The sequence below is a fragment of the Danio aesculapii genome, chromosome 21, assembly GCF_903798145.1.
Source record: "Danio aesculapii chromosome 21, fDanAes4.1, whole genome shotgun sequence".
Lineage (NCBI taxonomy): Eukaryota > Metazoa > Chordata > Actinopteri > Cypriniformes > Danionidae > Danio > Danio aesculapii.
In genome coordinates, this window is record NC_079455.1 from 18,099,314 (window position 1) to 18,111,881 (window position 12,568).

The 12,568-nt window shown below is 37.1% G+C and overlaps 1 protein-coding gene across 6 annotated transcripts in view; it reads left to right on the forward strand.

The window, feature by feature from the left end:
- nrxn2a (neurexin 2a) overlaps positions 1-12,568 on the forward strand; it is a 564,692-nt gene that overhangs the window by 529,511 nt on the left and 22,613 nt on the right. For 3 of the 6 annotated variants that reach the window (XM_056446759.1, XM_056446760.1, XM_056446764.1), the window contains 3 exons: positions 1,153-1,324; positions 5,943-6,032; positions 11,203-11,531. In XM_056446759.1, coding sequence (XP_056302734.1) covers positions 1,153-1,324; positions 5,943-6,032; positions 11,203-11,531 — 591 coding nt within the window. The remainder of the gene's footprint in view (positions 1-1,152; positions 1,325-5,942; positions 6,033-11,202; positions 11,532-12,568) is intronic. The other 3 variants (XM_056446762.1, XM_056446763.1, XM_056446765.1) reach the window with 1 other exon arrangement.

The following is a 12,568-nucleotide window of genomic DNA, read 5'->3' on the forward strand; positions in this document are numbered from 1 at the left end:
ATAATTATAAATTAATATCACCTGTGAGCAGAATATTTATTTATTTATTTATTTATTTATTTATTTATTTATTTATTGTTTGTTTGTTTGTTTGTTTATAATCAAGCTGTAGTCTTGCATGCAAATACATGTAGAAAAACAAAAGATTCTGACATTTAATTTAAATTCCCATTACAAAGTTAAATTTTAAAAATCACAATACTGTTACAAATAAAAACAAATTGATGCATGTATTTACTCTGTTTGACATTTTTGTAACATAAAGGAACTATTCATTTAGACTTAGGGTGCTTTCACACCTAGAGTTTTGTTTTATAACCTGGCGCGTTTCCCCAGTTAGCGCGGTTCATTTGGTATATGTGAATCCAGCAATCACACCAAAACAATCGCTCCGAGATCGCCAGAATGAGGTGGTCTTGGCTCGATTGAAACGATCTCTGGAGCGGCTCGATTGTAGTGAGAAAGCAATATGATCCGAACCAGGCTATATCACAGTGTATTATGGATATGTAATAGGCATATATGGCTATATGAAGAGAGAACTATGTGTAGGGCGGGATATCATTCCGGTAAATGTGCGTTTCATATCAAATACGAAAGTGAAAGCATGCTAGCTATTAACGAGAGCTGTTTGTTTGTTAGGAAAATTGACCGAACAGCAGTCTTGGTTTATCTGTTATTTCTCCCTATAATGTAAAGCCTATAATGCATAAGCCAACTGCTTTGTATAAGAAAGTCTTACCTCTGATTTATAACTGGTGACCATGTCTGTCGGTGTCTCCATTCAGAATGAAAGCACAGCTTTTCTCTTATTGCTCATCGTCATAAATTAAAATAAGGGCGCATGACAGCAGAGCGGGACTTTGCAAAATAAACTGTGAAACTGTGATCAATGTGAGGAGTGTTTACTCTACTTGTTTTAGCCCTTTTGGTCCTTTTAGAGACTTTGCCGTGTGAAAGTAAACGGCACCAAGAACAAAGTGCAATAATGTAACAATTTTAATCCCTGTTTTGAAACAAAAGAATCGATCCACAGGTGTAAAAGCAACCTTAAAGTCTAAAAATGCTCAATCTGAATAAGCTAGTCATCCTGACTTAGCGACAATTATGACTCATTCCTAATGTCTAAACAAACTGTCCATTCCCACACAGGAACAAGGGAAGGTTGGTGTGATCTTCAATGTGGGCACAGATGACATCACCATAGACGAGCCTGCGGTCACTGTCAACGACGGCAAGTACCACGTGGTTCGCTTTACGCGTAGCGGTGGCAACGCCACCCTCCAAGTGGACAACCAGCCCGTCATCGAGCGCTTCCCATCAGGTAGGACCATGTGGAGAACGGGGAAAGCCATCGGGGTCGGGGACGGGGGGGAATCCCATTACACATGTGGTTGGTAGAAATACTGGGAGCAGCTCCTCTGGGAATGGACACATGGAGGTCAGAGAGAAACACTCATAAATCAGAGGGACGCTGTTTGAAGCCCTCGCCCTAGATTTGGATTCGTATCCTTATTGAAGTGTACAAATTGATTTATAATTTCAAATGCGAATGATTTGGGTTTGAAGTGCACTGTTTTCCCCCTCAAACTCTTCCCAGAGAGTTTCTGAGTCACCACATGCAGCGCCCAGATAACCGCCGTGTGCACAATCTAATAACAATTGCAAATTGACACATTTCCCCCCAAGCTGCCTCTCCTAATACATGCAGCCCGAGATGGATTTGGATCCTTTACAGTTCTCGACTTCAGCCAGCTTCGCTCTAGGCAGGCTGAGGAAGGTGTCTCTGCGCCTCTGTAGATCCTCCATCCCTGAACTGCGTGCAAACTTTGAACCACAAAGCACGCTTTCATTTTTTTAGCGTTAGCCAAAATGCCTCGCGCAGGTTGCTCTTTGAACCCCGGCGCTCTTGAATATCCCGAGTCGACGGTGTAAACTGATATTGCACAGCCTTTAACTTTTATAACAAGTCCTGATTGATGATCTCAGCCCTGCAGTAGTCGTCCCATGAACCGTCCCCGTCCTTTACAAACATTTGGCTCTGCGGTCCCCTGGCCTTGTGTGCTTTCCAATTAAACCTGAGCAAACTCTCTCTCTCCCCACTGTGTGCTCAGGGAGCTGCCTTCCTCTCATAGCTGCTGTTCCACAGGAAGACATTTTCTCCGTCTCTAATAGCAATCCTGTCTTGCCCATCCTGGTTTTTCAATCGTTTGCTGCTTCACGCTAGGTTAGTGCGACGTCAAGAAGTCCTTAGCTCTAGCCAAATAAAGCGCCGCCTCACCTGCTATGCTCCTTCCACCCACACATGTGGGGTCTTGTCTGGAAATTACCAGAGGTTGAATGGTGCTGCATTCGTCCCTGCGGCTTGGGCTTGAGATTTCGTCTGATTTCTGAAAGGGGAAATTGCTTTTCTACTGCTGCGACATAGGCTTCCCATCTGCCAGGTCTCCCTCTAAGCCCCCTCAGGTGGCAAGAAGGCCTTTCCAAAGTGCAGGGATAAAGCCGGGCTTCCAAGTCGTCACAATCATGTCATGCTTTCTTTAAATCTGAGTTATGCGCATTTAAATGGAATGGGCCGGCTTTTATGTGGCACCTGTCATCCCGGGGATTTAAAAAAGCCATGATATAGGTCTTGCGTGTCATCCCACATTCGCTAAGCTCGTGTGTGTGTAAACGAAGCGGGCTGTTTATCGCTTAGATTAACAGGCTCGATTAAGCCAGTTAATTAAAATGGAGGATTAGATGACCGGATATGTTCCAGGTGGCAGATTTGCCATTCCCTGTGGACACAGGTGCTACTGACCATTCCTTTTTGGGGTTTTTTGCCTCATAAATAAGAATCTAGTGGAAGCCTATGAATATCAATGTATCAGGAAGGACTTTATTGGACGGATGTTTTATTTTTTGGTGCGTACTCATGGACAAGACCTATTTCAAGTTTTCTTTGAAGGTTCAGCACAGAATTTGCCACACGTTAGCTCTTTTAACAGGCTTATAGGAGTGGGAGGCTTGGCCCTCATTCAGGTGCAAGATGGGTAGGACAAGTAGAAGGCTTGTATCTCTTACGGCTGTCATGCAAGGATGTGACAGAATTCGCTATGTCAAAAAAAATCAGTTAACGCTTGACATACTAGCGATTTCCTTTAAGAGAGAAAACTTTTAAGGGAACAAAAATGTACTTATTAATGGCGGTGACTGAATGTCGGCACTTTAACAGAATGTGGGTCAATGAAGTAACGACCATATATTATGTTTTTGTGTTATAATTCATTTTAAAAATGCCTGATTTATAATGACATAAATATATCTACAAATATTAGAGTGTTTTTATCATTTCTTTACAGTTTTTCTGAATTGCTTTGGCTCAATTCTCAATTGAAATTTTTGTTTAGTTTAGATCTCTGAACAATTAACTTACTGTTCACTTCAGAATGACATTTCTTATTGATTTAAGCAAAATGCAAATGCTTTGGCACATGTGTGCAAACAGTAGGTACAATTTTCATTTGGACAAAAACTAATTGCAAATGGCTTGTTGATCAAAACGGATGGGTCAATTCTCATTTAAACTGTCAAACTCTTCACAACTTCTCAATCATTTTTCATTGTGTAATCAATTATCAAACTGTATTCAATTCTGTATTCAATTATCAAACATTTGTATATGCACATGTTTACGCCATAAATATCTGACATTGACATTGTTTGTAATGTCTGCTAAATTGGTAAATTGGTAAACTCTAGTTGAAATACAAGTTACATTTATCATATATGGTACCAAATAAACATATATATATATATATATATATATATATATATATATATATAGGAAAATCATTACATTTACAAACCTGAACTGCAGTGACATGCCTGTGGAAGAGCAATTGGAAGAAGTGTAATCTCTGGCAAGGTCAACAAGAGTGACAGGATGCCCACCAAGAATAGATATTTTTATGGATGATATTTTGTAGTTTTTTTGTGGTAACAAAAGAAATATGAAATATACAATTCAGTAATTGGACAAGCAAGATTGCACTTTGCATGTAATATATTTGTACACAAATAAATGTACTGTATAAATACAAATGTTCCTTTATTTTTTTATATGTTCTATTGACTCTTCTCAACACATTTTTTAAATCTTAATTTCCATGGTTGACTGTCATAGTGAAAAAAAAGCTAATCATTTTGAGAAGTATGGCTCACACGATGACAAATGCACTTTATGTTTTGGTGGCTTTGGCCAAATTAGTGACACGATAACTAGGATTTGAAGCATGAATGAAATGTTTTAGGGGAGTAACTAGATTTTGCAGACATGCCATAAAGTTCTGAGAATCCAGCAAACAGTTTTAAGATTTGCTCTCACAGTTGCTCTCACAGTTTAGAGAATATTAAGTCTGTTTTGAAAAATGTGCCAAAGCAATTGAGAAAAACTGTAATGGCATTTGAATATTTCTAGTTTTATTTCAAGTAAAAAAAATCAACTGTAAAGATCTTTTCTAATCTTTTAAATTCTTAAAAATTTTCACAAATTATTAATTGTATTTGTGCTTTACATTTAGAAATGTTATGTAATGTTATGTAATGATAGATAGATAGATAGATAGATAGATAGATAGATAGATAGATAGATAGATAGATAGATAGATAGATAGATAGATAGATAGATAGATAGATAGATAGATAGATAGATAGATAGATAGATAGATAGATAGATAGATAGAAAGATAGATAGATAGATAGATAGATAGATAGATAGATAGATAGATAGATAGATAGATAGATAGATAGATAGATAGATAGATAGATAGATAGATAGATAGATAGATAGATAGATAGATAGATAGATAGATAGAAAGATAGATAGATAGATAGATAGATAGATAGATAGATAGATAGATAGATAGATAGATAGATAGATAGATAGACTGTCTCATTCCATTTATACTTTGTATGCTACCTTGACGTTTTTCAATACTAAACTGCATGAAGCAACATGAATACAAAGTCCTCTTATGTAAGTAGCTGTCAGATGTTTTAAAGTCAGTTTTATAGAGATATTTCCTTTTTTTTTTAACTCTCTTGTGTATCATTGACCCATGTACCGAGTTCAGTGAAATCTTCAGAGGATCTCTGGGCCAATCCACGGCTTTATTTGTCATGTCTGGGAGGAAATCAGCGTCACTGTGTGGCAAACAATGACCAGGCCGCGGTATAAAGGGGTATTAGGATGACTTGTGGATTCTGACAGGATTGTGCTGAAAAGCTGAGCAGAGAAAACAGCGGGATGAGGAGATTGTACTTTTGAGTGAGTAACAGGACCCGAGAGCTCATTTCAGCTCTGATGAAGGGATCTGTCAGAAAAAGGGAAGTGAGGAGCCTAGATACACGCCGTCTCTTATCTGGCAGCCATGACACCAAGCCAATTACAGCTTCTGTGTCTTCTTAGAATTACACGTGTCCTAATTTATGCAGGTACCTCGAGATTTTGATACTAGATGCAGCGCTGATTGCATTGTTCTCACTGATTTCTTGCAGAGACCAGAAAATGTCTTCCAGAGCAATAACCATTGTATAACCGCACACTCTAAAATGTGACATTATCACTGATATCATTGTTGTCCTATTGACTGCATGAAATTTTCCTCAAGTATTATTCGCTGAGATGACATCACAATCGACCAGATCAAAAATTAGAAGATAAACAATCTCTAAATATGTCCTCTAAACAGACTTAAACATGCTCTAATTAGTCTCAAGCTGCTAAACTGTCTAATAACTAAGTGCAGTCCACCTTAAAACAACATAACCACCAGCATAAAGCTCGTTTAGACTTCCTAACTTGCTAAACTTGATAGTCTTGTTGCCATGTTTTTAACCATGTGACGCTTCAACTTCCAGATATTAACCTCTTATCTGTCTCTCTAAATTCTTTGAAGGGAACATTGATAATGAACGGCTTGCTATAGCCAGGCAAAGAATTCCATACAGACTTGGTCGGGTAGTTGACGAGTGGCTACTCGACAAAGGTAATAAAAATGAATTAATTAAACAATGACTTAATGATTTATTAAGGCTCTGTAAGAGGTGCAGTTCCCTTAAATTGAATGACGCTTCCTAAAAAAAAACAAAGAGTTCACATTGGCAGATCGTGGGCCAAAACAAATCTTCGATTGTGGCTGCCCACTTGCAATATAAAACCAATAGGTGCTGTTGATTTGGCTTGTACTTTTACTTCTGACAAAGTTAGAACTGCACCGCTTCAGAGATTAAGGTTTAATCTTAAACATAATCCCTGACTAACCCTCTAACCACGCTCCATAACTGCAATAACTGTCTGTAAATAGTTTATTTTTTGCTGTCTTATGTTTTCCTTCTGTGATCCCCTTTGACTTCGAGTAACTTACATTAAAGACTAAATATATATGTGCAATCCCATGCAGTTAAAGGGACTATTGCTCTTTGTAACTCTAACCACTAAAATCAGTTTCAAAATCCGCTTTAACCCTTTGAGTGTAATAAAAACAAAGATATTATTCGAACCATTTGCGTTATAGTCCAAAACCCTAAGTGTGTAATATCTCTGGACCCATGAGACATCTGTAAACAGATGAATCCTGCATGGTGTACGATTTCCCCTATGAAACTTTCTCGCTTATTAAAGTGCAGAGACGGTGTCAGACGTCCGAGTCAGCAAATTATTAAAGAATACCTGGCAGTGTGCTTCACTGTATGTGTAAGATTATCAGACTTTTTGGTTGGTTGCACCTTTTTCATCTATATGCAAACTTCCTTTTCTGCTCGTGTGCTGAGCTAACATCACATCTAAATGTTAAATGTAAAACAAATACGCTTGCGGTTTTTTTGAAAAGAAAACTGACCTTTCTGAGCCTGCGTACGTTCATTTACTGAACATGCAGAAGAAGAACGTGAACTGAAGTTCATGTCTACATTTGTCTAAAAGTCATTTTCAGACTCCCTTGTACATCTAACTAACATCCTTTATCGCTGTGTCATTTTATACGCGATGAGTGATTTTATATCCGTCGTTCAGTATAAATAGGACATTAAACTAACGCTAATTCCATCTTAAACCCCCCTAAATCGAAACTAACTCAGAGGGTTAAACAGACTAAATATTAATGAAAGACATTTTCGTAAGCAAATGAGAGGAAAATTGCTGTCAGCCTTTGCACATTCAGTTGTGATTAACAATGTCCCTTTAACATGTGTAATTATTTATCAGTCCTAATCTATAAGTAATGATAATGACACAAAGCCCTCATACATCAGGTCTGTGTCCTGTGTGAATGGTACGTTTTGCTGAGCGACTGGTCTTTGTGCGAGAAATCTGTCTCTGCCTCTTGCTCTCTATCTCAAAGGCTCTTTGGTCTCCTCATTCTCTTCCATTAAATGTTCTAACCTCTGTCACTGGGTCTCGAACATTTAGCTGAGAAAAGATCTATCCAACCTTGAATTAATCACAGGAAGTCACTTTTTTTAGCCGTTATGCCAGACATGTGAGGCAATTAAATCTCATTGCTTAAACTGCAGTTAAAAGATCAAGGTGTCTAAATATTCATGTTTCTGGTGTTGTTTACTCAAATGTTGAAGTAATGCTGTTCCAAACAAACACAGAATAGAAAAAAAATACATACTGCTTTATTCTGATGAACTGAATAATCATTAATCATCTCTTAATTACAGTGCATATTTATTCATTTCTTTTAAAGTAAACGGAAGTGAAAGTCAGTGGAGTCCAATGCCATTCCACATTGACTTTCCTTGAATAGACAAAACTGAATATAAATATCTATGAGAGAATGACAAAGAAGCTTGTACAGAAAAAAAAACACTTGTACAAGTTTAGAGTAAAAATAAAACACATTAAGGATATGTTTTTATGACAACAGTGCACTTATAAATGGACATTTTACATACTTGAAAACTGAATAATCATCATAAAAATCTTAATTTTGTTTTTGAAAATAATAAAATATTTAATTTAATTAAGTTATTTATTCATTTTATTTATTTTTTTGTTATTTTACTTTGAAAGTAAACGAATAGATAACATAACAATATTAAAAATAGACAAAAACAGAATAAAAATATCTATGAGAGAATGACAACCTGTACAGGTTTGAAGTGAAAAAAAAAACGCAATCACTTGTACAAGTTTGGAGTAAAAATAAAAGCACATCAAGGGTTTACATGACAACTCTCATAAAGAGATATTTTACATACTTGAAAACTGAATAATCATCATAAAAATCAGAATTTAGTTTTTTTTAAAATAATAAAATGTTTTATTTAATTAAATTAGGTTAAATAAATTGGTTCACAGTGACTTTCATTGAATAGACGGAAACAGAATATAAATATCTATGAGAGAATGACAGAAACTTGTACAGGTTTGAAGTGAAAAATAAAACATGTTTACATGACAACAGTGCACTTATAATGGCACATTACACATGCTTGAAAACTTAATAATCATCGTAAAATTCAGAATTTAGCTTTTTAAAACAATTTCAAGAGGTCACACTTAGATATTGCTTGATAGTAATAGCAGTTGGCATGTTGTCCCGGAGAGAACCCTGAGCTCCGAGATAATTGAGCCCAGGGCTCTCGCCTGGTCATTGAGCATGTGAGGGGCTACGAGATCAGGAAGTTCTCGAGAGCTCCCCCTGGTAAAGGAAGAGATAGGGTGGATGGGGGGATTCTTCAAAAAACGAAGATGAGGGAGTAATGTTAGTCGGGATATTTATAGAGAGTTTGATCCGATTGGCTTACTAATGATTACAGATGAGAGACCAGCTGTGATCAATCATATCACATGGTCCTCTCGAAATTAGTTTGTGAAACTTCACTTCATTTTAAATTTATTTATTTTATTTAAATTTTAATTCATGAAATGTTTTTCATTATTTTACTTTGAAAGAAACTGAAAGTGAAATGTCATTTTGATCCACAATGACTTTCCGTACACTACCGATCAAACGTTTGGGGTCGTTTTTTATTTTTATTTTTTATTAATAATTTCAATAAAATTATTCTGTTTATTAAAGTGGCATTTATTAAATAAAAAAAAGTTAAATTGTTAAATACTTATTTATTAAATATTTATTTATTTCTTATTGTATGGAGTTTCAAATGAAACTATTACTCAAGTCATTATTGCTTTTATTACTATTACCATTAAAAAAATAATAATATTAATAATTATAACAACAATAATCAATAATATTAAAGTGATTTCTAAAGGATCATGTAACTGAAGACCGGAGTAATGAAGCTGTAAATTCATCATTAAAATCACTGGAATAAATTATTAAATTGAATAATAAACTACTTTTGAACAGTTATCTTATAGTGCAATAACATTTTACAATTTTACAATTTGTACTGTATTTTTGATTAAATAAACACAGCCTTGGTGAGAAGCTTCATTTAATAAGAATAAGCTTCATTTAAAACATTTAAAAATCCTACTGACCTCAAACTTCTAACCAGTAGTGTACAGTATATTCACAATGAAATGTAAAATTCTAATGCAAGAATATAAATATCTGTGACATAACCACCAAACTCAAGACACTTGTGCAGGTTTAAATGGAAAAGGAAACCACTTTAAGAGTATGTTTACATGACAACAGTGCACTTAAAAATGGAAATGCTTCCCTTCACATTTTTGAATACATTTGCATACAGACAACGTTTTCAAAACAATCATCATTTACATAGAAACTACAGAAATGCTGTATTATTCATGCCAGTTCAGACAATTGTGGAATTCTTTCAAAATAAATAAATAAATAACACTTTAAAACTTTAAAAATGTTCAACTAAAAAGTTAAAACTAAAACCTTTTCATGACTTTAATGCATTTTAGTTGAAAATGTTGTCATGTGAACATAACCCATGTTCCTTAAATGATAAATAGAGCATTTATATATGTATATTTTCTCCTTTTTTATTATATCACCATATGTAACCACCCTTAGTGCCACACATAAATCAGAACAGCCTTCCACTGTACAATAAAGAGCATGTGGAAGTGGAAAATGGCCATCTGGCTTCTTCCCACTCGATTACGACATGCCTTTCAGAGGTTATGGTCTTTTTATCTTCACTCTCATGTCAAACTTGGTTATTTTCAACTGTTAAAATGGAGACCCTACTTGTGTTAAACGGCAACCCTTCATTAAGCATTAAGTGGCTCTCACGGAGGGGATAACAACTGCCCACTTCATAATCAGCTCTGTCAGAGTACCTGTTCATCAGGATTAAATGGATGGCGGCAGTCCAGCTCTCAGGGGCCAAAGGAAATGGCACTTTGAGTTAACCATCCTTTTCCTCTTTAAGTAGTCATTCTGAAGCTTTTGTTGGCATCAAATGATATCTAAAGTTTGGCACGATTGCTTAACATACAGCTTGAAATAAACCTGTTGCGCGGTGACTACCTGTTGCAGCACTGACGTTTATTAATTTTCTTAATAGCCTTCAACTTTAGCTCAGTTCAACCACTGGTGTTTTCTATGCAAAATGGCTCAGTGACAGCTCAGTGGAGAATCAGGGGACGAAAAAAAATCCTCGTGGAGGCATAGTGTGTGTATGTGTGTGTGAGTGTGCCCCTATCTATGTCTGTTCATGGGGCTGGAGGAGATACTCTTCTAGCCTCAGTGACACATTAGCATTTGAGCTGGCAGATGACACTTATTCATGCAGATTGGCATCAACGAGGCCTCTGTCTCTGAATAAAACATAGCTAGAACTCTTTACATACTCATAAATATTGTTTTCCAATTTGGTCGTCCTTAGTCAGATCATTATCCTCGGCTCAAGCCCTACTAGCTTAATGAGGCTCAAATGATAATATACAGCCATTATTCTATAATTCCTGCTCTTATAGAAGAAGCCACCTCAGGCTCTGGGATTGATCTTTGCCATCATGTTTAATACAACATCTCATCTCCTGCACTAGCCGGGTCAGAAACGATTAGAATTGGAGATTTCCATCGCCAGGTTCAAATGTTAAAAGTGTTATCAGCTGATTTAGACACATCCTGCCGCCACAACGGCCTGCACTGATGGTTGCCTTTTGCTTCTCTGTCTCTCTTTGCTGTCGTACTTCTCTTTCTTTCTCTTTCTTTCTGTCTCTCTCTATTTCTCCATCTCCTCTTTGATGCATCTCAGGTCGGCAGTTGACTATTTTCAACAGTCAGGCAGCCATAAAGGTGGGCGGTCAGGATAAAGGACGGCCGTTCCAGGGTCAGATCTCAGGCCTGTACTATAATGGCTTGCAAGTCTTGAAACTGGCTGCCGAGGGGGATCCGAATGTGCAGGTGGCAGGAAATCTGCGCTTGGTTGGGGATGCACCCTCCGTCCTGTCCACTGAAACCACCTCAGCCACCCCTCCGGCAGCGGCGGACATGTCCACCACCATAATGGAAACCACCACCACTATGGCCACCACCACCACCCGCAGACAGCGCTCGCCAAGCCTGAAGGACAGCATTACGCAGGTAATTACACTGAGAGGCGGGCCTTTTGTTGGCTTGTTGTTTCTGAATGAGGGATTTTGTTTTACAAGATGTCCAGTTGGTATCAGCAATAAAAGAGCTGACAGGACGGACCACCCTTGGGGATAAAATCTGTCATTTCCAGCTTGAAAAAGAGCCGTCACTCTGCATTTGGAAGGCCCTGAAGGAAAGGAGTCATAATGCTCAGATTCGCATGTGTCAGGATATATCTCCCCCACATATGCTTTCCCTTTCATTCTTCCCACACGTAGCATTTTACTAGGCACATTTCCTTTGAACAGTCCTGCAATTTTCTCAAGTCATTATTTTCTAAGCCTCGAGTAACATATTTAGAACTGAGGCGCTTTCCGTGTGAAAGCAAACACTTTGAATAAAATGGTTACATTTGTATTCAATTGTCAGATTTGTAGTTTGACATCCTTTTTAAATCTTGTTTAAACACTTTTAAGAAAAAAAAAACTATTTTAATGGTCATTTTACTGTATATGTGTAAAAAATGTATGTTATGTGGTGTTAGTGAGGCTCAACCTGCGGTCTGTGTGGGTCCTAATGCCCCAGTATAGTGAAGGGGACACTATACTGCTCAGTGAGCGCCATCTTTCGGATGAGATGTTAAACTGAGTTCCTGACTCTCTGTGGTCTTTAAAATTCCCAGGATGTCCTTCGAAAAAGAGTAGGGGTTTAACCCTGGCATCCTGGCCAAATTTCCCCACTGGCCTCTGTCCATCATGGTCTCCTAATCATCCCCATATGATAATGGGCTTTATCACTCCATCTCCTCTCCACCAATCAGCTGGTGTGTGGTGTGTGGTCTGTTGCAATATGGCTGCTGTCGTGTCATCCAGGTGGATGCTGCACAATGGTGGTGGATGAGCAGATTCCCCAAAATGTGTTAAGTGCTTTGAGTGTCCAGAAAAGCGCTATATAAGTGTAAGGAATTATTTATTATTATTATTAAAAATGTATATGTAAATATAATTGTGTGTATTTTATATATGTTCATTACATCTTATTTTTCA